General features: G+C 39.4%; 1 protein-coding gene across 1 annotated transcript; it reads left to right on the top strand.

Annotated features, from left to right (window-relative positions):
* The first annotated feature begins 4,850 nt into the window (after positions 1 to 4,850).
* Positions 4,851 to 26,432, top strand: MYOG (myogenin). Its single transcript, XM_075333571.1, has 3 exons — positions 4,851 to 5,412; positions 14,170 to 14,248; positions 24,409 to 26,432. Exons 1-3 carry the CDS (start codon positions 4,906 to 4,908, stop codon positions 24,528 to 24,530), a joined length of 708 nt encoding a protein of 235 aa, XP_075189686.1. The 5' UTR covers positions 4,851 to 4,905; the 3' UTR covers positions 24,531 to 26,432.
* Positions 26,433 to 27,104: the final 672 nt, after the last annotated feature.

Raw genomic sequence — 27,104 nt, 5'->3', positions numbered from 1 at the left:
GCGATATCCCAGGATGTCGTGAGTATGTGGATGCGATGTGAGGTGTGTGTGAGGTGTGTATGAGAGTGAGTGTGAGTGTGATCTGATGTGTGTGTATGTTTGTGTGTGTGCGTGTGGACCTTCCGGCGCAGCAGGACCTTGATGGGCTTGTAACCATGGTTACCTTGCTCGCATGGTTACCAACGTATCCACACCACTCCCACCACTGCCGTGGGAGCGGGGGCCGGGGGAGGGGGAGGGAGTACAGTACTCACCTCCGTGACAGCGCTTGTAACCATGCGAGTATCCACACCACCCCTTTGGGAGCGGGGGCCGGGGGGGGGGGGGGGGGGGGGGGGGATAGGGAGTACCGTAATCACCTCCGTGACAGCCGTGTCAGTTAGAGAAATGCGCGGGGAGAGGGAGGGGGTGGGGCCAGAGCTAACGTGCATTGCGTGAGGGGGGCGGGGCGTGGCGTGGCTGAATTGCCAATGCCTGCAGGGTGCCGGGGCGAGAGGCCAATCTGTGGGTGGGGCGGAGCCTGGGCGAGCGGCTGGCCAATCCGTGTGGGGGCGCAGCCTGGGTGAGCGGCCAATCCGTGTGGGGGGGCGGGGCCATGGCGAGCCCAGCGGCCAATCAGCTTTGTGTCACCGTAAGGACACAATTTTGGAGCATGACAGACAGACAGACAGACAGATAGACAGACAGACAGACAGACAGACAGAATAAGGCAATTATATATATAGATATGATTTTTCAGGGATTTTTGATCCTCTTACACTAGCACCTCCCCCATACTTCTAATTCTAAGTGTCTGCACACTATTTTCTTATTTTTTTTTTTTTACCATCTTTAACTGTACAGTAATATCTGACATGTTCTACAGTACTGGTGTCTACCACTATATGGTCACCATATGAGATAAAACACCAAAAGAAATTTTTGCAAAAAGGTAAGAAGCTGTCCCACCTCGTCAAGGTGTACCCATCTGGGACAGTCCCTAACCAACTAAAGTTAAAAACATTTTCTATACCTGACTTGTGTCTATCAAAACTTCAATGTGCTTCTTACCTTTTTGAAAAAATGTATATACTAAGTACCTTGTTATTAAGCACTTGCAATTTATTTATTTACTAGCTGTACTACCCGGCTTCGCCCGGGTTAATAACTGCTGTTAACAAAATAGAATGTATTAACAAAAAGGTATTCTGCACACAAAAACCACAAAACAAATAGATATCAATGGAATTATAATGTCTGTCTCCCCCTCTGTATATATCTCTCTATCTCTCTCTATCTCTTTGTCTGTCTGTCTCTTTCCCTGTCTGTCTCTGACTGTCTTTGTCTCTTTCTCCGTCTGTCTCAATCTCTTTCCCTGTCTGTCTATCTATCTCTGTCACTTTCCCTGTCTGTCTCTTTCCCTGTCTGTCTCTTTCCCTCTCTTTCCCTGTTTGTCTCTATCCCTCTCTTTCCCTGTCTGTCTCTTTCCCTCTGTCTCTTTCCCTGTGTCTGTCTCTTTGTCTGTCTCTTACCCTGTCTGTCTCTTTCCCTCTCTTTCCCTGTCTGTCTGTTTCCCTGTGTCTGTCTCTGTCTCTTTGTCTGTGTCTGTCTCTTTGTCTGTCTCTTTACTTGTCTGTGTCTGTCTCTTAACCTGTCTCTCTCTTTCCCTCTCTTTCCTTGTCTGTCTCTTACCCTGTCTATGTCTGTTTCTTACCCTGTCTGTGTCTGCCTCTTTCCCTGTCTGTGTCTGTCTCTTTCCCTGGCTGCATTGTGACACGCCAACATTCCATTTAAGGGCGTGGCTGCGCATTCTTCTGAAGTTCTGGCTGCACTGTGGCTCCCAGCTCCATTCGCGGGGTTAAATTTCCCCTCAAAACATAGCCTATGATGCTCCCGGGGTCCAGAAGTGTGAGTGTGTAAAAGTTTGTGGCTGTAGCTGCGACAGTGCAGATGCCAATCCCGGACATACACACACACACACATACACACACAGATACACACATTCAGCTTTATATATTAGATAGTCAGGGTACTTTTCATACACTTTTTCTTTTTGTTTTTTTTTCTAGTCTTGAGGCTGCCATTCACATGCTTGTAATGTTGCATGTTTACTGAACATTTGTTACAGCTCAGTTTCTTTAGGTGTTTTTTGTCTGTTTTCTTGCTTTAGTGCAAGATGGGAGTACAGCCTCCTTATACTGAGACTGGGCAATCAATTTGCTTCCCACTTTGCTGTGTATTTAATCTGGGACCCAGCTGACCACTTGTTACCATTCACATTGGAGTTTTGATATGACACTAGTCAGGTATAGAAAATGTTTTTAACTTTAGTTGGTTAGGGACTGTCCCAGATGGGTACACCGTGACGAGGTGGGACGGCTTCTTACCTTTTTGCAAAAATGTATATACTAAGTACCCTGTTAACACTTGCAATTTATTTATTTATAGTCATGGTATTTTTCATATAATTTTTCTCTATGTTTTTTATGGTCATCATATGGCAGTAAAATTAGTGTTGTTCTTTGTCTAGAGATGCTTTTTTCTAACACCGCCATCATCTGCTTAAGTCTTCCTACATCCACTATTACAGTGCGCCAACATAGCTGTAATTAGGGTTACCTGGTTAAGTGCCTACTTAGAAGTTTTGCCCCCCCCCTTCCCAACAAGACCCCTAGCCGAGGCCTCTGCCAGCTATAGTGGGGCCATTCAGATAAGCGATTCTTCATTCTTTCACATAGAGGAGTGTTCAAATCAGGGGATCCTCTTATCTGACATTTATATGCCAAATAAGCCATAATAAAAGGAATTACCTTTTGTGGCTGTTTTTGGCTCTCTTTACTGTTTTATAGTTCTTTTGCATAATCATGCATCCAATTATCAGAATTTCAAAATTGTTGGATGCTGGATTTAAAGAGAACCTGTCGTCACGGTTATTCATGTTAAAGTAAAGGTATGGTCATTGTTAGGGCTGTTATGCAGATTTAATAGATACCTTTAGTGAAGATATCTGCATAAAGCTGGTTGTTTAATCAGCATTTGAGGTTTGGGTTTCCTAAACTTTCAGTGTATTGGGGCAGGACTATGGGACTGGACTGTGGGTGGGGGGTTCGGCTCTGTACTAGCCCTTCTGCTGGCCTCTGATGTCTGTATCTTACTCCTGTTTAAAAGTTCACCCCAGCACTGTCCTAGCTGCAGGGGGCACTCATGCAGATCTCTCAGTTGGTTTCAGTAAAATGCCGATAAATGCTCAGAGTGAGATTTTGGCTTGTCATTGTGTCAAGATTTAAATCTGCGCATGCGCTGCCACATGTCCCACTAGAACATCAATCTGTGCAAGCACTGCCCATGGCTAGGAAGGCGCTGAGGTAAACTGTAAAACAGAAGGAATATACAGACATCAGAGGCAGGAGGAAGGGCTAGGGCAGAGCCAAAGACCCTATCCACAGTCCCACCTCAATGCATCAAAAGCTGATTCAATCCAAGCGTCAAACAACAAGGATACAGACTTCTTCACTGAAAGTATCCATTGAATATATATAACTGCCACATTATGGCTATATCTATACTTTAACATGCTAAATCATGATGACAGTTTCTGTTTAAAAAAATGTTCATGTATAGCAATTTATTAGAGATGACCAGTCCGATTTCTGTTGCCTTGGTCCAGTACCCAGTTCATTCCTCTATGGCACAGTTGATCTTCACTTCTGCCAACAGTATCCTCAGCCTTACATCCTGGACACCTCTGGCGCTTACTACACCTTGTAATACAACAGACGAAGTGGAGGAAAGCTTGACATGCCCAATGGAATAGGTCACCACACATCCAAGGAGTGCAACGATATGAAGTCCGCCAGGTGAACTATAACTTGAATAAGAGGAAAAAAATATTGGCAAATCCAACGTAAAATAATTTTTTTCTTTATTTTCACATAATGTTAAAAAAGTCCATCCATATTCAGAAGACCCTGACGCGTTTCCGACTTTTCCTATGATTAAGGACGCTCTTTTGCGTCGGAAATGCGTCAGGGTCTTCTGAATATGGATGGACTTTTTTAACATTATGTAAAAAGAAAGAAAGAAATTATTTTACGTTGCATGTGCCGATATTTGTTTCCTCTTATACACCTTGTAATATCATGATATGTACAAGTCTGCAACATCATGACGTTGCAGGGCCTAGTAAGCACAGAGGCACCAAGGATGGCAGGTTGAGGATGCTGGTGGCAGATGTGAAGACCAGCTGCCATGGAGGACCAGAATGAACAACGTGTCAGGGCAGCACCCATTGAATTGCTCATTTCTATTTTTTTATCATATAATCTAAATAATTTATTAAAGGTAATGGGAAAGATTTATCAACAGAGTCATAAAATGTAAGGATGGAATGAAGAAAAAAAAAACAGTATTAATGTGTCACTAGCCAGGCACTCCATTACTGGTGCATTTTGCTTACTAAATTGCCACAAATTTTTCTTTCATTTCTTTAGTTTTCTTTTATAAATAAAATCACACTAGGAAAAGTTTTGCCTATTCCAATGCAAAAAGTTTTGTTGTTAAAAAAGATAAATAAATAAATAAAAAAAAGGAAAATGTTAATAATGTACTAATAGTTACTTTATATAGGTATAGCAACATTTTCTAAAAGTCCAAAAATCTATTCTAAATTGTATATAGGAAGGAAATGTTTTGCTACTTTTTAAACAGAATCCACTAGGGAGAATCCTGTCTTTCCAGACGTAAAAAAGTTTTGATGTCAGGCAACAGCTAAAAAGTGGATCAAATTTCGTGAACGTTTTCTATATTTATCTCTGTGATTTAATGCTGGACAGAGGGTTTAAATGGCATCAAACAGTTGGTGTGAAGGGGAGAAGTGCAGTTGCTGTGTAGTTGCTGAGGAGACACACATCTTAACAGTTCTGAAGTATGGAACTCTTTGAAACCAGTCCTTACTTTTTTCCAGACCAAAGATTTTATGACAATGAAAACTATTTTTCTGCGCGGCTCCCCACATACGATCAAACTGGATTTTCAGATCGTGGATCAATAGGACTTTGTACTGATGGGGTTTTACTGCAAGAGGCCAACATTGAAGAAAAGGTTTCACCCCATTCCACTATAAGTCAGCAGGACCACTGTCCTGGACAATGCCTGCCATGGGCCTGCAAGATGTGCAAGCGCAAGACGGTGTCATTGGACAGAAGAAGAGCAGCTACCCTGAGGGAGAAACGCAGGCTAAAGAAAGTAAATGAAGCCTTTGAAGCCTTAAAAAGAAGCACTTTGTTAAACCCTAATCAAAGACTCCCCAAAGTTGAGATCTTGAGGAGCGCCATACAGTATATAGAACGACTGCAAGCTCTTCTGGCATCTCTTAACCAGCAAGAGAGAGACCAACGAGATTTGCTTTACATCAGTAATGGATCTCAAAGAGTGGTAAGTTCTGGTTTAGTTTTCAATAAAAAAATATATGTATCTCTCTATCTATCTATCTATCTATCTATCTATCTATCTATCTATCTATCTATCTATCTATCTATCGATCAATAGCTAAGTATCTGTCCATCAATCTATCCTGCTATCCATGTTTATGTATATATCTACATCTATCAATTTATCTAGACATACCAACTTTATCTATCTATCTGTTTATCTATCTATCTATCTGTTTATCTATCTATCTATCTATCTATCTATCTGTTTATCTATCTATCTGTTTATCTATCTATCTATCTATCTGTTTATCTATCTATCTGTTTATCTATCTATCTGTCTATCTATCTGTTTATCTATCTATCTGTTTATCTATCTATCTATCTATCTATGTATCTACATATATTTATCTGATAATTATGTAAACCTATATACCAATGTCTATCAACTTCTACCTGACTATATACAGTATATCTGTATATCGTAAATTCAAATCCAAATGTCAAATTCAAATCTGTATATCATCATCTATCATCTGGTTACTTGTTATGATTTGTCTTATTCCATTCATATTGTGTTTCCTATAAGTTGTTTTATATGAGACTACCTAATGAATTCCCTTAGCTTGGAGAGTTGAATAAGTGGTATGTTGAATTCGAACACTTAAAGGGACGTTTTTGCTACCTCATCTGAGAGCAGCATGATATAGACCCTGAATCCAATGATGTATCACTTAGTTTACTGGATAGAGCGATTCTGACACAATTACAGTTTATATATTTAGACTGTAGCAGAGCTCAGAAAGCGTCCCCATCCCACACCATGCTCTCTATTTACAAAATCTATAGACATTGAGCTGCTACTTAGAGCAGATGACATGCCGGACTAGCTGACCTCTAGCTGACCTAATCCGGCAATAGTTATCTCCTCCAGCTAAAACATACATTGCAGGTAAACAACAGCACACACTGTGATAGGAGATGCATTGCTGAAATCTATGTGTTTACCCCCACAGCTTGCTGTCTTCAGATTACATAACAAAACCCTGCTGACAGATTCCCTTTAACCTGAGATGCATGCTTCCATTTGTTTCTTCATAATGACCTTGACCAAAACATTCAATGTCCCCAGCATGACAATCATATCAACAAGTGCAAAAGAGAAAATCACTTGACTTTCACTTACTATTGCTTTCAGCGTTATGTATGAGTAAATTAGACACATGCGCCATGGAATAATGGAAAGTAAATGTTCTTTTTTGTGTTATGAAAACTAAACAAAAAAATATGTATTCAATTATTAGTAATTATAAGATACTGTATTAGACAGATACTTACATAAAAATGTAATTCATAAAAGAAAAATAGTTATACAATTAGATATATAGACAGCACTTGGGATTCTACATATATATCCTATGACCCAGACTCACTGTCCTCATTGTCCTCCAAAACAGCAGATATAAAAAAAAGTAGATAGAGTACTGTGATATGTGTATGATATGGGTGAATACACCAAATTTTGAAATTTACAGTACCAAGGTCTTCTAGAGAGAAAGATAGACATAGATAGATAGAGGATGGATGGATGGATGGATAGAGAGATAGATAGATGCATGATAGATTGATAGATAAACATATATAAATAGATAGAGAAAGATATAGATAGAAGATAGATAGATAGATAGTAAATAGATACATAGACATATAGATAAAGATAGATAAACTGATGGATAGATAGATAGATAGAGAGATAGATAGATAGATAGATAGATAGATAGATAGAGAGATAGATAGATAGATAGATAGATAGAGAGATAGATAGATAGAGGGATGGATAGATAGATAGAGAGATAGATAGATAGATAGAGAGATAGATAGATAGATAGATAGATAGATAGATAGATAGATAGATACAGTAGATAGATAGATAGATAGATAGATAGATAGATAGAGAGATAGATAGATAGATAGAGATAAAGAGATAGATAGAGATGAATAGTAGATAGATAAACATATATAAATAGAAAGATGGAGATAGATAAAGATATAAATAGATAGATAATATACAGATAAATAGTAGATGTATAGATAATAGATGATAGATAGACAGATAGATAGATAGATAGATAGATAGATAGATAGATAGATAGATGGATAGATAATAGATTAATAGCTAGATAAAGAATCAGGTAGATAAATGGATAGTTTAATAGATAGATGGATAGATAGATAGATAGATAGATAGATAGATACATAGATAGATACATAGATAGATAGATAAATAGATAGATAGATAGATAGATTTAGAGATAATAGATTAATAGATAGATATTAACTTTGGCTTTTGTATTTGGTAATTTTAACTACGTGAAGCCTTCGGCCCCAGGACATGGCACTGCTGCTGTCACATGTCACAGATGACAAGTATATGCTCAACTGTCACAACTTTGTTTTCCTCCTACATTTGGGCAATACTTGAACTCCTTCGATATGTCAATGCCAGTAAGGTTTTAAGGATGACCTCTAACCTCCCAGGCTGATAAAGGTCGTGTGGTCACTTAGGAGAGGAGCCGGTGATCAGGCTGTTTGGGGCAGGGTCAGGAACGCCAGTCCTCATGGGACCATAGCCCACTGTCATGCCTCATTAAGGCTCTCCACACAGTCATGTCAGTCATCTCATTTACTAGCACCTGCCCTGCTATGTAAGTAATGCAGTGAAAAACAAATGGACATTGTGTTTAAACGGATTTAGTACAGGAAAACATCTGTTCTTCAGAAGAAAGCAGTGACAATGTGAAGCTTCCTTTTGACCGTACCTGAGTACTAGAGATCGGAGCCATTATAAGTTATGATGACAAGTATCCTCACAGTGAGAAGGGGCTTATCTTACCTCACCTTACATTATCTTAAACACATATTGTCCATTATACTTTCTACATATGAACCCCCCTCCCCCAAGGGGATGTTAATGGATGGCCAGATTATTTTTTTATCATGAGTCTACATCTACTTGTAGTTACTGATGTAACAGCCATCAACTTAATGGCTGATATACTACAGTAATACCGTAGTAAGCCATGGTGGTCCACACTGCTTGCATAGTGCAGCCATTCTCATTCGCATTGCATCAGTGGCACACTATGTATATAGATTAGTGTTTTGCAACCATTTGGCAACCAATACAGCTGTATAAAACTTACACAATCTTTTACCTTGTACTACAGTCTGTGGAACAATTAATGAAAAGTATACAGAATATATATCTTGTCTGAAGTTTTTACCCCCTCAAACTAAAAGGGAACCTGTCATGTGAACGCTATTAACCTGTAGATGTTGAGTTAATCTGCAGGTTAATAGTGTTCTAAAGCTGTGTAGCTGCTGCACTGAAAGTCCGGCTACTGGGTGGAAATAAAATGTATTCCTCCAGGTGACCTCTGGCTTTCAGTCATAGAAGCGCAGCTACAGTCATTGCTCAGTACACAGTAAGCTGTGGCTGTAAGCATGCCGTGGCACTGACTGATACCTAACTCTGCCCTGCTGTACTGCTATCAGTCAGTGCCAGGTTGTCGTTATAGCTGCTGATCACTGTGTATTGAGCGGTAACTGAAGACCTGCCAGCCGAACCGTAATGACTGAAAGCCGGAGACAAGAAAAATAATGTCTCTGTGTTAAAATTGGATAGCACAGGGAAAGTAACACCTGACCAATGTTTTTTGAACATGATTTTCCAAATGACTCTTTTTTTTCCTACAAATTGAATGTCAATGTGAAAAAAATCGCAGCATGAATAAAACTCTTCTGTATTTCGGATTTGGGGGCGTAAAAAAAAGGTCAAATATGGATCATTCATATTGCATCTGACTTTTATGGATCCATTGCAATTAGAAACATGTGAAATTGTATTTGGTCTTGTAAGTTTATTAACGGCTGATGTACAAAACGTACACACGGATGGTATATATATATATATATATATATATATACTGTATATATGAATGTGGACATTGCGGATGGCAATCAGCTGATTTTTTTAAAGATGAAAATGTGATGATTTCTCTTATGCTCATCTGAATTTGACCTTAAGTTAATTAATTCGATCATGATATAATGCCTTCAACTTACCGTGCTTATCTTGGATTCTAATTTATAAGATTTTACATGTACAGGAATATATAGCTGGCTGTGGGTGTTACTAAAGGCTTCCTTATGGTTCTATAACAGGCAGCAGGACAATAAATCCCTTACTATATAGCGTAGTGTCTGATGAGTGACAGTAACAGGCTGTGTGTGTGGCACAGTGATTCATCCACCTTATGTATTCAGCGAGTGTAGCTGCGGTCTCCATCTTTTATAGTATCAGTTTACCGATACATGTGCGTCCATTCATTCAGCTGGTTTACTTCCATATTCATTACACTTAGGGCTGTAACCCTTGCTTAACTAACATGGAGATTTGTAGTCACTTCTCTGGAGTTATAGTCATTTATTTGTAAAAAGTCCATTTCAATTCAAAGAAAAGACAAACAGATGAACAATGGACGGGTAATGGTGGCCTTCTGTTTGTATTATTTACGAGTCTCATTACTTGTATATTTTATTACTATACGTTGGGTTTTATACTTATTCTTCCCTAGGAGAAACAAACCCTTGGAAAGAATTGCACATAACTGGAATCAAACATGCATGTTTTCATGTTATTTTTTAACAGCATATATTTTTCATTCCTCTAAAATCTACTTCTAGTGTTTGCTCAAAAAGGAACCATCAAACACTGCGCTGCGTGATTTCAGCATCTTCACACAGTGTTGCAGACATTCAGTATGAATATGGGGTTTGAAGATGCAATGACTGTAACCCTGTATTCCCTTTATAGATGCTCGTAACAAAATATTCATTTTAAAGGGAACCTGTCAGATACAATATGCCTCCAGAACTACGAGCAGTTCTGGGTATATATTGCTAGTCCCTGCCTAACCGTCCCTGTATACACTAGCATAGATAAAGAGATCTTTAGAAAAAGTATTTCTAATGATCCTTTATGATATGCTAATGAGTGCAGGGACTAGTCGCAAGGGCATTACATCCCCCAATTAGTCCGCCCTCTTATCATATTAACACACTCACAGGGGCGTACTAACTTGTTATTCAATGCCCATTGCCCAGCGTCATCAATGGTGATGCGTGTACCTGTGTCTGTCTTCACCGCCTCTCCGACGCTTGGTGTAGGCTCAGTGCACATGATCAGAAGTCACCGTACGTCCGGTCATGCGCACTATGAAGCCAGGTGTATGCGTCTCGGCTTCAGAGAGGACTATTGTGCATCACCGGAAGTGCACACCATTCTGGTCATGCACACTGACTCTAAACCCGGCGTTTGAGAGGCAGTGACAACAGAAACATATACGCATGTCACAGCTGATGACACTGAGCAATGGGCATTGAATAGCATGTTAGCACGCCCGTGTGGGCTTGCTAACATGCTAAGAGGGTGGACTAGTTGGGGAAATAACGCCCTTGCGACTAGTCCCAGCACTCATTAGCATATCTTACAGGATCTTTAGAAAAACTTTTTCTAAAGATCTCTTTATCTATGCCACCACATGCAGGGGCAGTTAGGCAGGAATTATCAATATACACCCAAAATTTCTCGTGGTTCTGGGAGAATATTGCATCTGACAAGTTCACTTTAAGTGTCTCCATTCTTTTTTTCAACATTTTTGATAACTTTTTATATTTTATTTGATATTTAGAATATGTATTTTTTCTTGCATTTTTAAAGTTTTAGTAAAAATCCCATGGGGAAAGCAGCAGGAAAAAATGCCATACACAACGCATACTGATTTAAAAGAAAAAAAACATGACTGACCATCAAAACATCACAAAAATATCAAAAACAAGTGTATGAATTGTTTTGTATACTTCTACCTAAAATTTAAAGTATCATCTGAACACAGAATTTTTTACATCAAAATAACACTGTGAAAAAATCTATAATGGAAACACCATATAAGACATCATGAAAATGCTGTGTGTGCATACAGCCAGAATTTTAAGCCATTTTTTGTTACTATTTTTATTTTGTATTATCCATTTTCCTAATTCTACTAAGGCCTAAGACACACGGCATGAAAATTGGAGCGAGTGGAATGTGATAAAACATCGCATTCCACTCGGACCAATATTAATCTATGTGCCAACACCCATGAGCGATTATTTCTCAGCCTTAATCGGACCAAGAAAACAATCGCAGCATGCCATGCGATCCTTGTTTCTCTCAAACCCATTCAAGTCTATGGGGCGAGAGAAAAATTGCACTGCACTCGCAGTACACCGGTGTACTGCAAGTTCAGGGCGAGAATGGCAATAGCCGGCTACGGGGAGAGAGGGAGATAAATCCCTCCCTCCCCTCCTCAGCGCCGGCCCGTCCCTCCTCAGCACTAGCCCGCCCCTCCTCAGTGCCGGCCCGCCCCCCGCAGCTGTGGTCCGATCGCATGATCAGACCTCAGTCGCAGTGACACTCGCATGACATTCGGCTCCTGCTGCGCTGCCAGTGTGAGCCAAGTGTCATGCGAGGATCGCAGTAGTTCCCGGTGTGGCCCCGGCCTAATTGTCCTTGTAAATTGAAAGGTCACATATGAAGTACTGAAGGTCCACATACATTGGCGAATCCAAAAAGTATACATAGTAAAATTGTTGTAATTTTTTTTTGGAAGCACAATCCACATATCCTAGATGGTGAAGTATGAATGAGAGCAAACACAGCTACGACACACATTTCTCTCCTGTTCTGGATTCCAGGCTGATATTTTTCAGCCAAAGTTATATATACTGTAACATATGCAGCAGGACATATTCTAGAATGTAGACAATCATGTTCTTTTAAACCTTTCCATTACAAATTTAATAATAAATTTCCCACCTTGCACTTCTTTTAGGGCGAATATTTTAAATGCTTTTGTTTCTTTGTACAACCTTTATAAAACATTACTAGAATAAAATACAAATAAAATGTAACAAACTGAAATGCGCTGTATGAAGGTCAAATAAGGGCAAAACCTACAGTCCATGGTAGCGTTCTCAATCAAATTTTCATTAGTACAATCAAAAATAGTAAACTATATATTTTATAAATGAAATATGATTTTCTTCACTTATGAGACACTTCTCCTCCTGCTGCTTCCTGAAATCATCATTGAGTGTCACAAAGGTTTTTTGCAAGTATCGCCGAATGTCATGGTGGCTTCATGATCTGGGGAAACTTTAGACTCTTAGGGGTACTTTGCACGCCGCAACATCGCTAGCTGATGATAGCGATGCCGAGCGCGATAGTACCCGCCCCCGTCGCACATGCGATATCTTGTGATAGCTGCCGTAGCGAACATTATTGCTACGGCAGCTTCACGCGCACTTACCTGGTCGGCGACGTCACTGTGACTGCCGAAGAATCCCTCCTTTAAGAAGGCAGTGCGTTCGGCATCACCGTAACGTCACTAATCGGTCGGCAAATAGAAGCGGAGGGGCGGAGATGAGCGGGATGTAAACATCCCACCCCCCTTCTCCCTTCCGCATTGCCGGTGGATGGCGGGCGCAGGTAAGGAGATGTTTGTCGCTCCTGCAGCTTCACACACAGCGATGTGTGGAGCTGTAGGAACGACAAACAACATCGTACCTGCGGACGCACCGACATTATGAAAATGAACGACGTAACACAGATCACCGATTTTTGACTGTTTCACGCTCGTTCATCTTCTCTCCTAGGGTTTACACGTTGCGACGTCGTTACTGGCGCCGGATGTGCGTCACTTTCGATTTGACCCCGACGATATCACAGTAGCGATGTCGCAACGTGTAAAGTACCCCTTACACTCTGCCTTCTAATCTCTCTGAGTCAGTGATCAGCGCATGGTGACTCGGGCATTGACTTACAGACCTGTAGTTCATATACAGGCTAGAAAGAGTTAAAATCTGCTGGACTGCTTGTTAATCTCCTTTGGTCACATGGTATTGGAGAGACAGTCATATTTACCCCCTTTCTATGTATGCTGGTTGGACATTTGTCTTAGTGCCAGCTATAGCTTGACTATACTGGTCTGGAGAGATGTATTAATCCAAGCTTACTAGTGGTTGTTAAATTATTGTTGTACGCGGTTGTAGTGTTAACCCTTGTTGCCCTTTTGTTGCTGCCTTTACTTCACTTGCTTTTCCCTTTTAGTTTCTTACCGTTTATTCCTGAGACTGTACAGTATGACTAAATATCTGTTTTCCCTGTCTGTCTCATCTGTGTTTCCATCACACTCCTGCCCCTTCCTTTTCTGAGAGAAGGGGGGACAGATTAGCTTTACTCAGGAGAATAGTAAGTCATGGGACTCTGGCATCTCCACCATTAGGGGTAATCCCAAGGTTAAGGATACCCTAGCGTGAGGGACAACATAGGAGCCCCTTGTCCCTTGCTATGCCAGTCACAGTGTGACATTGACTCATAGATCTACAGCTCACAGAAATATGGAAAGGAAAGATATAGGAGAACAGTAAATTTAGCAGAAACATATCAGTAATGCAGCTTTTTAGTAAGTGTTGTATCTCACCACAGAGCTAGTTTTGCAGCTACACTAATACTACAGGTGGGCAGGAATGCTTCAATTAGTGCTATGTATGGGAGCTCTTAATTCATATTTTCCTATTCACTTAGCTTAAATAAGTGCACTAATCTGTATTTTTCCTTTGCATGCTCATTTTAATCTTTCTTTTTTTCTTTTAGGTATCAAGTGAGTGTGGATCAAACTCCTCTTCTTGCAGCCCAGAATGGAACGAGTCTGATTTTAGCAGTAGCCAAAGTGGTAAGATAGAAGATTTATCACATTTGTAAAATATTAATGTTTTGACAATGCCTTTTCATATTGTACATAATGTTTTACACCTAGAATAGCAAATAAGTCAATAATTTTTGACAATCTATAATATTAATTGATTATTTTACAAAACATAAATAGCATTATTCTTTTTGAAATTCAAAAATAATATTAAGCTACAAAGTGAGCTATAAAATACCATGAAATCCAACACACATGAAAGGATGTCATGATGATTAAATATACTAAAATCTTGAATTTAGTATTTGTTTCAATTTTTTAATTAGATAATCATTCATAAGTGACAGCCCATGTGATCTTACATTGTAACTTACCTTGTAAATCCTATTTTATACAATTAATGTCAACAAATAATTAGCAGTAAACAAGAAAAAAAGTCAATAAAACTGCTCAACTGAATCTCTTTATCGTTCTTCTCCATACATGGCAATATAAGATTACTAGTTTATGCCAGTGGTTGACCGATAACCATAACAATTTATGACTGGATCATTCCATACTTAGGTAAAATGATGTGCTGACTACTCTGATCAGATGATATAAAACAATAGATATATACAGTATATATATATATATATATATATATATATATATATATATATATATATATATATATATATATATAAATATACACAGTACAGACCAAAAGGTTTGGGCACACCTTCTCATTCAAAGAGTTTTCTTTATTTTCATGACTCTGAAAATTATTGATTCACATTGAAGGCATCACAACTATGAATTACAACATGTGGAATGAAATGCTTAACAAAGAAGTGTGAAACAACTGAAAATATGTCTTATATTCTAAGTTCTTCAAAGTAACCACGTTTTGCTTTGATTACTGCGTTGCACACTCTTGGTATTCTCTTGATGAGTTCCAAGTGGTAGTCATTGGAAATAGTCTTCCAACAGTCTTGAAGGAGTTCCCAGGGATGCTTAGCACTTGTTGGCCCTTTTGCATTCACTCTGCGGTCCAGCTCACCCCAAACCATCTCGATTGGGTTCAGGACTGGTGACTGTGGAGGCCAGGTCATCTGGCGTAGCACCCCATCACTCTCTTAAAGTAATGATGGCCACTCGTTTTTCTTTACTTAGATGCTTTTTTCTTGCCATAATACAAATTCTAACAGTCTATTCAGTAGGACTATCAGCTGTGTATCTACCAGACTTCTGCACAACACAACTGATTGTCCCAACCCCATTTGTAAGGCAAGAAATCCCACTTGTTAAACCTGACAGGGCACACCTGTAAAGTGAAAACCATTTCCGGTGACTACCTCTTGAAGCTCATCAAGAGAATGCCAAGAATGTGCAAAACAGTAATCAAAGCAAAAGGTGGCTACTTTGAAGAACCTAGAATATAAGACATATTTTCAGTTGTTTCACACTTTTTTAACCCCTTTAGCCCCGGGGCACTTTCTGTTTTTGTGTTTTTGTTTTTTGCTCCCCTTCTTCCGAGAGCCGTAACTTTTTTATTTTTCCGTCAATCTTGCCATATGAGGGCTTGGTTTTTGCGGGACAAGTTGTACTTTTAAATGAAACCATAAGTTTTACCATATGGTGTATTGAAAAGCAGCAAAAAAATTCCAAGTGTGGAAAAATTGCAAAAAAAGTGTGATGGCACAATAGTTTTTGGGATGTTTTATTCACGGTGTTCACTATATGGTAAAACTAATGTGTAGGTATGATGTCTGAGGTCGGTGCGAGTTTGTAGACACCAAACATGTATAGGTTTACTTGTATCTAAGGGGTTAAAAAAATTCACAAGCTTGTCCAATAAAAGTGCCGCACGTTTTGCGCCATTTTCCGAAACACATAGCGTTCTTATTTTTTGGGATCTATAGCTCAGTGACAGCTTATTTTTTGCGTCTCAAGCTGATGTTTCTAATGGTAGCATTTTTGCGCAGATCCTACATTTTGATCGCTTGTTATTGCATTTTGCGTAAAACTTGCGGCGCCCAAAAAATGTAATTTTGGCGTTTGGAATTTTTTTGCCACTACGCCGTTTACCAAACAGATTAATTGATTTTATATTTTGATAGATCGGGCATTTCTGAACGCGGCGATACCAAATATGTGTATATTTATTTATTTTCAATGGGGGGAAAGGGGGGTGATTTGAACTTTTAGGTTTTTGGTTTTTTTTAAATTTTTTAAAACTTTTTTTTTACTTTTTTTATTTTATTTTACTAGTCCCCCTAGGGGGCTATAGCGATCAGCAATCCGATTGCTGATCGCTATCTGCTGATCACAGCTATACCGCTGTAAACAGCAGAAATAGTCACTTTCTTTTTTCCTCTGCTCCGTGCCGAGGAAGAATGAAAGTGAAACTTCATAGCAGCAGGCGTCATCACATGACCCTGTGCTACGATGGCAACCACCGAACGTCACGTGATCACTCACGTGACGTCCGGAGGGGGCAGCGGTAAGTAAAAAACATGGCCGCGCGCATATAGATCTCGCTGCCAGACTTTGGCAGCGAGATATAAGGGGTTAATGTTCCGGATGGAATGCGATTCCACTCGGAACATGTAGGCACACATGTCAGCTGTTGAAAACAGCTGATATGTGTGCCGATCCACTCCGCCTACCGGCGGCAGGGGGCGGGGCTTACCGGGACACGATCCATGACGGAACGATCCGTCCATGGTCGTGAAGGGGTTAAGTATTTCATTCCACATGTTTCAATTCACAGTTTTGTTGCTTTCAATGTGAATCTACAATTTTCAGAGTCCTGAATATAAAGAAAACTCTTTGAATGAGAAGGTGTGTCCAAACCTTTGGTCTGTACTGTATATATATATATATACATATATATATATATAAAGTTTGAAATTCACAGTTAGTAAATGACAGACATCATGAAGATTAACCCATTGATAGCCATCTTAAAGGCCAGTGTCTTCAGCCACCCAAATCACTAGATGTGCAATAAATATTTGACCGGTGTGGGTCCTTCCTATGAGATCCATCGGCAGACACATTTACAAGAAGTAAAGGATTATTCTATCTGGGCCCTGACCAGTGTATTAGGTAGCCTGTGGCCCAAGAAAGTTAAAGGTTTTGTTCCAAGATATGAAGACATTCCTTATCCGAAGGATAAGGAATAGCTTCCTGATTGCTGGGGGATCATCCACTCTGACCTCTATTTACCTTGAAATCAGGGCTTCATTTGAATGAAGAGGTGGTGGAGCATGCACACTTTACTCCTCTCATGCTCAATAGAAGAAAAAAACATGGAATCCAGCCATAGAGAACCATCACACAATGAAAAGGGAGTGTTGATAAAATTTCACATTTATAACATTGGTATAAAAAACATGTCAAGCAATCACATAATGGTAAAAATGAACACCACAGTGAAAAAACAGATGAAAAAGACACGTTTTGGCTACGACTTAACAACCATGATTAAGGTGTATCTGAAACGCGCCGGTTTAATCTGTTATTTTTTTTTTTTTGTTTGTTTGTTTTTTTTACCATGTTGTCACTTTTTACACTTGTCTGATAGCTTGACATGTTTTTTATCCCAAAGGACTCTATTTCAAATTTTATCAACACTATCTTTTCATTGTGGGATGGTTTTCCATCTCCGGATTCCCATGTTTTTTTCTTCTGTTTATCACAATACCCTGCCAAGGGTCTTTGCCATGCTGAACAACAGGACAAAGATACATTGTGGACATGGAGAGCTGATTTATAATACTCTTCTCATTCTCAATGGGACCATCGGAGGGGGGCCATAGACAATTATTGCACAGTGGCCCTTTGTTCCCATTCGTCGCACCTGCTGATTCTAGTTGGCATCAAGAATGGAGAAGTGGTCCCCTATATGCTACTTTATCTTTTCACTTCCATGGGGGTTCCCAAGATTCCAAAATCCCCTCCAGGACTTGTATCTAGCAAACATCTATGAAATGTCCAGTGTACATGCCATAAATATCTTTAACTATATTACCAAATAACGTAACACAATTAGGCCATCTGCCGACATCATTAGGTATCCCATATTTTACATTTCAGCTTCTGGGCTGGTGTTTGACAGTGCCGCCCCTGCAGCAGTCGAACTGCTTGGATCAGGGATTTGCTGTGGCTCAAGGGTCCCCGGACCCGGGGCTCAGCCGCCGCTCAATTAAAAAGGGGAAGATATTTACAGGGGAGAGTTCGTGACGCCACCCGTGGTGTGCGGTAAGAGAGTTCCACCGCTGCCGATGGGAGTACCCAGGGGAAGATGGAGTGGGGCAGCCAGATGGTGAACCCTCCATGGGCAGGGTAGGCTCCAGGACTCTGGAGATAAGTGGCGGATAGTGTTGTGCAGACTATGCGGAAGGCAAGACCCGGGGAGGCAAGTGTACTCACTCAGGCTATGAAGATGTTGGTGCAATCATTAAGCAGACTCTGACACAGAAGTAAACCAAGTCTCTGGGTGGCGCTGCCACTCTGGGGAGCTTGTACGGGTGTCCATCCCCTCTCGTATTGCTTAGTGGTCTGGAGCCTGCCTCCATGCACAATTGTGTAGATGTTGCTGAGTGACCCTTCGGCCTGAAGCTGTCAGGGTCCCGCTCCCTATATTGATATAGTGGAGCTGTGCTCTCGATAGCTGACACTTGGGATTTCAGTGGGCTGCATAAACTGGAAGGCCCTATCCCCCTCGTTGTGTTGATGCCTTCGATCTGTGAGCTCTTGGGGAAAGTTCATAAAGAGACTATCCTCCACAGGTGAATTATCAGGTTGCGTTAAGCTACTCCCTGATCTAGGGTCCTGTACCCCGCCGTGCTCGGTACCGGTCTGGTTACTGGACTTCTAGTGCCGACCGTTCTCCAAAATTAAGTCTGGACACCCTCTCCCAATACCCTGCGACCGGGTGTCCGACTCCTCTGTTCCCAGACCACCGTCTGCGACCCAACCAAGGTCACACAGGGAGCTCCAACTCCCTCAGCTCCTCACTCTTTGAGAGCTACTACTCAACTGACTTCCTTCCCTCCCACCAGTCTGCCTGACCCCTAGGTGGGTGGCCCTATTCCATCTAGACCATCCACTAGTGTGCCTGACAGGGTGTGGTGTGAGGTGTGGTTAGGATTTGAGTGCTGATGGGAGCAATACCAGTAATTAGAATTCCAGAACCATGGAGGGTGAGTTCTGCACCATGAAGGACAGGGGTGCAGTTCCCTGTGCACCCTGATGATAGAGTCAGGGGCGTCACATGACACCTTAGTGAGTGTTGTTTTTCGGCACGAGGTCTGAGCTGTTTGACTGATTGAGGGAAAGACTACTGACTGCAAGAGATGATTGAATCAATTTGAGGCAAATTTAATTTTTTAAAATTTTATTAAAAATTTGTGTTCTCCTAAATCTGAATATTTTGTTTGTGAATCACTTCATACAAATTCATTTAAAAAGGAGCCAGAGGATCAGGAAAGAGGTAAAAAAAAAGTAAATAAAAATAATACAGTGCCGAACACCTGTCAAACTAATGCATTCCCCTTCACTTAATCAACTTCTCCTTTGGCACATTACGGTATAGAACTATATAATACATCACTTCTATCTAATAATTAAAATACAGCACATTCACAAGAAATAAAGGGAAGAGACAAAAATAATCCATTACATTTGCCACAGGTAAAATAATTAATTTAGCACAAAATCCATGACATAAAATGTATGCATCGCACATCTGACTGGATTTGCATGAGAACAAAGTGTAAATGAATTGTTTTTCTAGGAAAGGTCGAAAATGTGTACTTTATGTTAATGGATTAAATAAGAACAGAAATCCCTCCAGGCTCCGAGCTTCTGCATTACAAATGATATGCACCGCTTAGAAAATCACATGTCCCCAATAAACGGCTTGTGAAGGTCATGCTAGTAATAATGTGCACTAATATAAAGTGCCAGCCAAAGCACAAAAGAGTAATAAAGTGTCCGCTATGTCTGAGAACTATGACCTGACTCTGAGAACACATAATAATACAATTTCCAATGTCATTTCTGATGGAAAAAGGCTTAGTCCCGGGAAGGAATGAGCTACGATACAGATTTACAGAGCAACATATCTCATGTGCACTGATTCACAAATGTCAGAGTCCGGACCATGTGCACTGATTCACAAATGTCGGAAACCAGCTGAAAATAATTATATTGGCTCCCTAAAGTAAAGTTCCAAGATTTTGTTTATTATTTTAGGGTATTACCTTTTGAATATCTATCTAATCTTGCCCGAATCTGCACCTCTGAAATGTAGCCCTGAACTTACAAGAAACCTCCACCATGCTTCACTCCATGCTTCACTACATTATTATATTGTTCTACAGCCTTTTGGCAACAAACCGCCTTCTATTGCAACCAGATATTTTAAGTTTTGACTCATCAGTCCAGAGAACCTGTTGACATTTTTCATTACCCCCATGTTCATGTGTTTTTGTGCATTGATGAGTCACTTGGCTGTGTTTACATGCTGAAGGAATGTCTTTTTGGTCACAATTTTTCCATGAAGACTATATCTGTCCAGACGTCTCTGAACAATAAATGGATGTATATGGGTCTCATTCTTAAATTCAGTTCTGAACTGATGGCACTGCTGGACATCTTCCAATTTGAATGGAAGTAAGCATGATGTATCTTTAATCTGCTGCAGTAAGTTTCCTTGGCTGACTATTACATCTACCATCCTCAATGGTACCTATTTCTTGTTGTTTCTTCAAAACAACTAAAACATCCTGAAACCCCAGCCTGACTAAAACCTTTGCCTGGCAGACACATTGCAGCATTACTACCTTTTGTCTTGGTGCTGTGCTCAGTCATTCCATGGTGAATAACCTGTGACGTGAAACTATCTTCCACAACCTCACCCTTAAACCATATTTTGTCTGTTCTTAATTACCTAACCCAGTTTTAAGCATCCTACACAGCTGTTTTTGTTCAATAAATGACTGTGTTTCTACCTATGTATGTAAAGGATGATCATTTTCACCTTTTTAGAATAATTGGTTACTCGTATAACTGATTAAAACTTTACAAAATCCCTCACTTTGTGCAAAATAGTTGATACTTTTCTGAACGCAATTGGTAGTCACACCAAATACTATTTTTTTTTTTGTTCATTACTTTTGCATTTTATTAATTGATAAAAGTAAACTGTTAACACTTCTATTATTGATCATTTTGTTACATTTTCTCCACACTTGCCTAAATCTTTTGAAGATATATATTCATATGCATGTATATACACACACAAAACATTTACATATCTGGAGATTATGATGAGATTATGATTCTTTTACAAAAGAAGTAAAAAAAAAAACAATACTCACCTCACCATTCCAACACTGATACCATTCTGATGTTACCGAGTCAATACTTCCTAATTGCAGCAATCAGGTCATGTGACTGCTGCTGCTAATCACTGTAATGGGAGGAAAGGGGGATGGGGTTATTGGTAAAATGAGTACAAACTTTTTTAACCAATTCGGAGCCTGGTTAGGACAACCACATTAAAAGTGAATCTGTCAGTAGGTTTTTGCTATGTAATCTGAGGACAGCATTATGTAGGTGTTAAAACACTGAATTAAGGGATATGTCACTTATTTGTCTGTGCCTTTGTTTCCATATCATGAAGGTTTTATCACCAGGAGCTTATCATTGCCAGGACTTCAGTGTACATAAGCCTTGTTTTGACCACAACCCCTTTTCTAATAGGCAGCTCACTATCAATAGACAATGTAAATAGTAAGCTGTGGTGTGGGTGGGGCTAGGTTTCAGAGCTATCTGAGTATCCAAGGCTACATTCCCACAATGAGCTTTTGGTGAGTTTTTGATGCGGCTTTTTCACTGCATCAAAATTGCAGTGTCATACAGTTTCAGCAAAGTAGATGGGACATATAGAAATGTTATGCTTCACCGTCTTTATGTTTTACGCTGCATAAACTAACCTGTGGTGCGGTTTTCAAATCCGCAACATGGCAATTTTTCTTGCACCTACAGGAAGTTTTCTGTACAGATTTTCTCCTTAAACTTGAATTAGATTAAAAAAAAATGTTTCCACAGCAGAAACACATCAAAAACGTATGTACTCCGCACTTAAAAATGTCCACAAAAATGCAATAAAAACATGTAAAAAACAGACAAAAACACAATGAAAAAACGCATGTAACCTAATTTAAGTAATAGGTGCAGAAATGATGTGGACATTCTACATCAAAAACTCACCAAAAGCTCATTGTGTCAACACAGCCCAAGAACTCTGGTTGTGTCACAACTGCTTCATCCAGTAAACTAAGTGATACATTATGGGAATCAGAGTCTCTTCCTACATTATTCTGCTCTCAGATGAGGTAGTAAAAAGCTGGATAAAGATTCTCTTTGAAGTGACTTTTAAGTTCACTTTAACATAACACCAAGCCAAGGATGACACATTATTTCCTGGTAAATCACCTTCTCTCTTAAGAGCTGATGATAAAGTATGTTAATGGTGCATAGAATAAGCACACAAGGTATAGCGTTCCTGACTGTGATTAGAAAGTGCTACTTGTAATTCACCTCAGGATTTAACTTCTTATCCATATAGGTAGGCTACAACAAAGCTAACAATGTATATTTATGTCTCCAAAGGCAACAGACGAGCAGCATATAGCAAAAGATGGCACACCATAGATTGCTTGTTCCCAAATGCTTCTCTACAGCTTTCTTGACATTCTGAGAATGACAAAAATGCTGAGAGTTGTAGTTCTCCTGCAGATGGAGCTCACACAGCTTGAAACCTGTAGACCATAAAGCTGTTTATAGAATGATAAAAATAAATAAACAAATTAACATTGATAAAAAAAAGTGGCGATGGAGTTTGATTGCTGTTATCGAATCATATTTTAGTTGTTATTAGAAACACCACGTTTGACACAGAACACAGTAGGTTTGGCATCTTTTTATGTATTTTCTCAGTCTTCTCTATGTTGAAAAACAATATGAAAAAAGCCTTAAAAACACTTGTAAAACTGCATGAAAAACATGTACTTCTCTATTATGAATAGAAACTATTTGTCAACTAAAACCCTAAAGAAGGGTTTTTACTAAAACTAAACATTTATGCACTATATTGTTTGTAAATAAAGAAGTTGTCATCTAATTTAAAATTGATGGTCTATCCTTAGGATAGGTCATCCATGTCTGATTGGCCAGGGTCCAACCCAACACCCCGGCCAGGGTCCAACACCTCGGATGCTATCCTTAGGATAGGTCATCCATGTCTGATTGGCCAGGGTCCAACACCCCGGCCAGGGTCCAACACCTCGGATGCTATCCTTAGGATAGGTCATTCATGTCTGATTGGCCAGGGTCCAACACCCCGGCCAGGGTCCAACACCTTGGATGCTATCCTTAGGATAGGTCATCAATATCTAATCAGCCAGGGTCTAACACCCAGGCCAGATTCCAACACCTTGGACACTATCCTTAGGATGGGTCATCAATGTCTGATTGACCGGGGTCCAATGCCCCGCATCCCCACTGATCACCTGTCTTCAATGCCGGCAATGGCAGCATGTGGTGGAAATGCTCAGTTCTGGAGCTGTTCCATCTTCTCATAGTGACTGCGGCCGGGTACTGCACATCCGATTTCTATTGATTTGATTGGAGACGGATGTGCAGTACTCTTCTGTGGCCATTATCAGAAGACAGGGTGGCTCTGAAATTGAGCATTTCTGGCCACCACTTTCACCGAGAACAGCTTATCGGCAGGGATGACGGGTGTCAGACCCTAAACAATCAGACATTGATGACCTTAAGCATAGGCCATGAATGTTAAAGTCGTGGACAACCTCTTTAACGTTTAATACTTGTGCTTTGTAGATACGTATCTTTACTTTTGTACTGAAGTCTTTTCTTTTTTAATTCTAAGCAGTTTCACAAAGCCTAAATAACTTCAAAGGTTTAGTACCGCTATACTGCTAGATATGGAGAAGTGGATATATTTTATCCCTGTATTATTTTTCTACATAATGACTGTATTTTATTTCTATGACACTTGAAATAGTGTGATGATGAGAACGCTAGAAAATTGATCCTCATCCACCATTATGCTTTCACACCTATTCCATTAACGGTTGGAATATTTTCACTTTTTTGTCTTGCAGATCATCTTCTAAGTGATGACTCTTCTGAGCAGCGTGACATAACCTCGTTGTCTTCCATCGTTGACAGCATCACATCTGGAGAAGTGTCGATTACCTATCCGGACCAGCATATTGTGAACTAAACATCGAACACATGTTTTCATGTTCACATTTCTGAAAGTTATTACAAGATCAGGAGTCTGTGGCTGAGACACAAAAACACAGCTCAGATACATGTAGATTGGGGTGCAGTGACTGTTAGGGGACTTCTTAAAACAGAATTCATCCAATTATTTTATAACTTTATTTCTCCAACCCAGTCATTTACGGTAGGAAACATAACGATTACTGTAGATTGTTTCGTCTTATGACTACTCTACGTCCATGGTGATGTAGTTTGCACTTGCTCCTTAAAAGTTTATTGGTGTTTTTAAAAATGATGTGTTCTACTGAGAAATAACACTGGAGCATACACCAGACATAAGCATAACTGGAGCATATCTTCTACAAATAGACATTTACTGATCTGCTACTTGGGTCAACTCAAAAAACTGCTCAGATGTAGCCTGAGACTCTGTCTCTGTTTGGCATATAGTTCAGGATCGCTTCCCTAACTCTACCCTGATATGCCCATAAACTATTAATAACCAAATATATTGTATGCAGGCATATTATATTATTTTAATCTAGAAGAAAAAAATATATATGTAGCCTGCATAGAATTAGAGAACTGTTGAATAATCTGGATTCAGGGGCGCACATATCATTGGTGCATCCAGGGACCCAAGAGGTTGGGGGCTCATTTATACCTCCAAACCAGGTGGAATTGTGAATATTGATGAGTTATTCGGCTAAAATGGGGGCATATACTGTTCTTGCACAGGACCCTCTTCTGTCTGTGTCTGAATTTAAAGGGTTTTTTTAAAAAAAAAAAAAAAAAACAGCACAAGTTTTTTTCCTAGTAGTGTCTGGTACTGCAACTCCACCTAATTAAAGCAAGTAGAGTTGATCTTCAGTACCATACAATGTTTGGGAAAAAAAACAATAAAGAAAACAATCCATTTTACTTATCTTCTTGACCCCTTTTAAGGCTGTGCACACAGTGCATTTTTATCGCTTTTTTTTATGCAGTTTTGTCACAAAACTGCAAGCAACTCCTTATGCCAGCAAAGTCAATGAGAATCCTGAAGTGTAGTGCACGTGTTGAGTTTTTTGCTTGCAGATTTGGTGCAGAAAATATCTGCAGCATGTCAGTTCTTTCAGCATTTTTGCCTGCTTTTTTAACTATTGAAAGCAATGAAAAAATGCATGCAAAAAAACATAAAAAACGCATAAAAAAGGCATAAAAACGTGGCAAAAATTAGATTTTTTGTTTGCTCTTCATTTTTCCTGCCAGGAGATGCAGAAATTTCTACAACCAAATACTCATATGTGCACACAAAGAATTGCGAGAGTCAAACCCCAACTCTTAAGAATACATGTACAGGATCTTCATGAAGAAAAAAAAATGAATTCTCCTTTTTTTTTTTTTTTTGCTTTCTAAAAGCTCTCTAAGCTTGTGGGTTGGACAACTTTCATTTATGTTAATTAAAATCAATTATTCTTATTATATGAATGACTATCCCTTCTTGGGTCATATTTAAAGAACTGGCCTATAACATTGCCAAGATAAGGCAAATTATTTAATTAAATTATTACATTAAAATATAATTACACCTAATTAATTTAAAATAAAAAGATATCATTTAATTTAATTTAAAAATCAATCCAGGTTATATTTATTAATAATATAAGGAAACACCAAGAGACATTTTGTGATTTGGACAACAGAGAACAATACTTCTGATAAATTCCATCTTTTAGTATAAGAATGTTTTGTAATATATATTTTCATAGTCGTTTTTATTAAAGGGTGTGCTGTTCTGCAAAATATACATTTTGTTATGTTCGGTGGGGCCAATTTTTTTTTTTTATTTGATTATAATGTGGTTTGACCAATTTAAATGTAACATGATTTGACATTCTTTTTTTATTAAATGTGTGGGTTTGCCATCCTTTTATTTTTGCTAACTTATTTGTATGTTTTTTTTAATTAAAGATTTTGTTTGAATATATCGTTTGCTGTAGGAATCTTTATGTCTTTTGTGTAAGGTATTGGATGCTTCTTTATTATATCAGAGATCTCATTATTGATCCTTTTACTTTTCATTACTACTGGAATCACTTCTAGCTGCATTTACAAACATGGCACTATGGTGGAAGGTCTGCAAACACCACAAAGGTGGAAGGGGGAAGCCTTTAAAATGTATTTTTAAGAACATTTCCAGAAATGGTTAAATTATATATAATTAGACATATATGAAAAAAAATGAAACAGAAAATGCTACCCTGTTTCCCAGAAAATAAAACACTGTAATTTTTTTTTTTGCCCCGAAAAAAGTGCTAGGTCTTATTTTCGGAGAAGGGCTTATTCTCTGGGAAACATGGTTGGGGGAAAGTTTAGCCCCCCAAAAAATGCAAATCCTCCTTCCCTGGATCGGCATACTAACCAGACCCCGAGTGTCTGCGTGGCTCCCAGGTCCTCCTGTGCTCCTCAGCGGGTGCTCCCAGCGGGTGTGCTGCATGCTGTCCTTGCCACCTTCTAGCCAACACTCACACATCAGATCACACACACACTCATGAGATCGTACATACAATTGGTTATACCATTTGCTTCC

This window comes from Anomaloglossus baeobatrachus, chromosome 2 (assembly GCF_048569485.1).
Source record: "Anomaloglossus baeobatrachus isolate aAnoBae1 chromosome 2, aAnoBae1.hap1, whole genome shotgun sequence".
Lineage (NCBI taxonomy): Eukaryota > Metazoa > Chordata > Amphibia > Anura > Aromobatidae > Anomaloglossus > Anomaloglossus baeobatrachus.
Note: the sequence above shows the minus strand (reverse complement) of the source record. Positions and strands in the feature narration are given on the sequence as shown.

Bases quoted from the DNA above. Each gene is read 5' to 3' on its own strand.
- MYOG (XM_075333571.1), top strand. From the start codon at position 4,906: ATGGAACTCTTTGAAACCAGTCCTTACTTTTTTCCAGACCAAAGATTT. The intron at 5,413-14,169 runs GTAAGTTCTGGT...TTTTTCTTTTAG, and splicing joins GTAATGGATCTCAAAGAGTG to GTATCAAGTGAGTGTGGATC. The intron at 14,249-24,408 runs GTAAGATAGAAG...TTTGTCTTGCAG, and splicing joins TTTTAGCAGTAGCCAAAGTG to ATCATCTTCTAAGTGATGAC.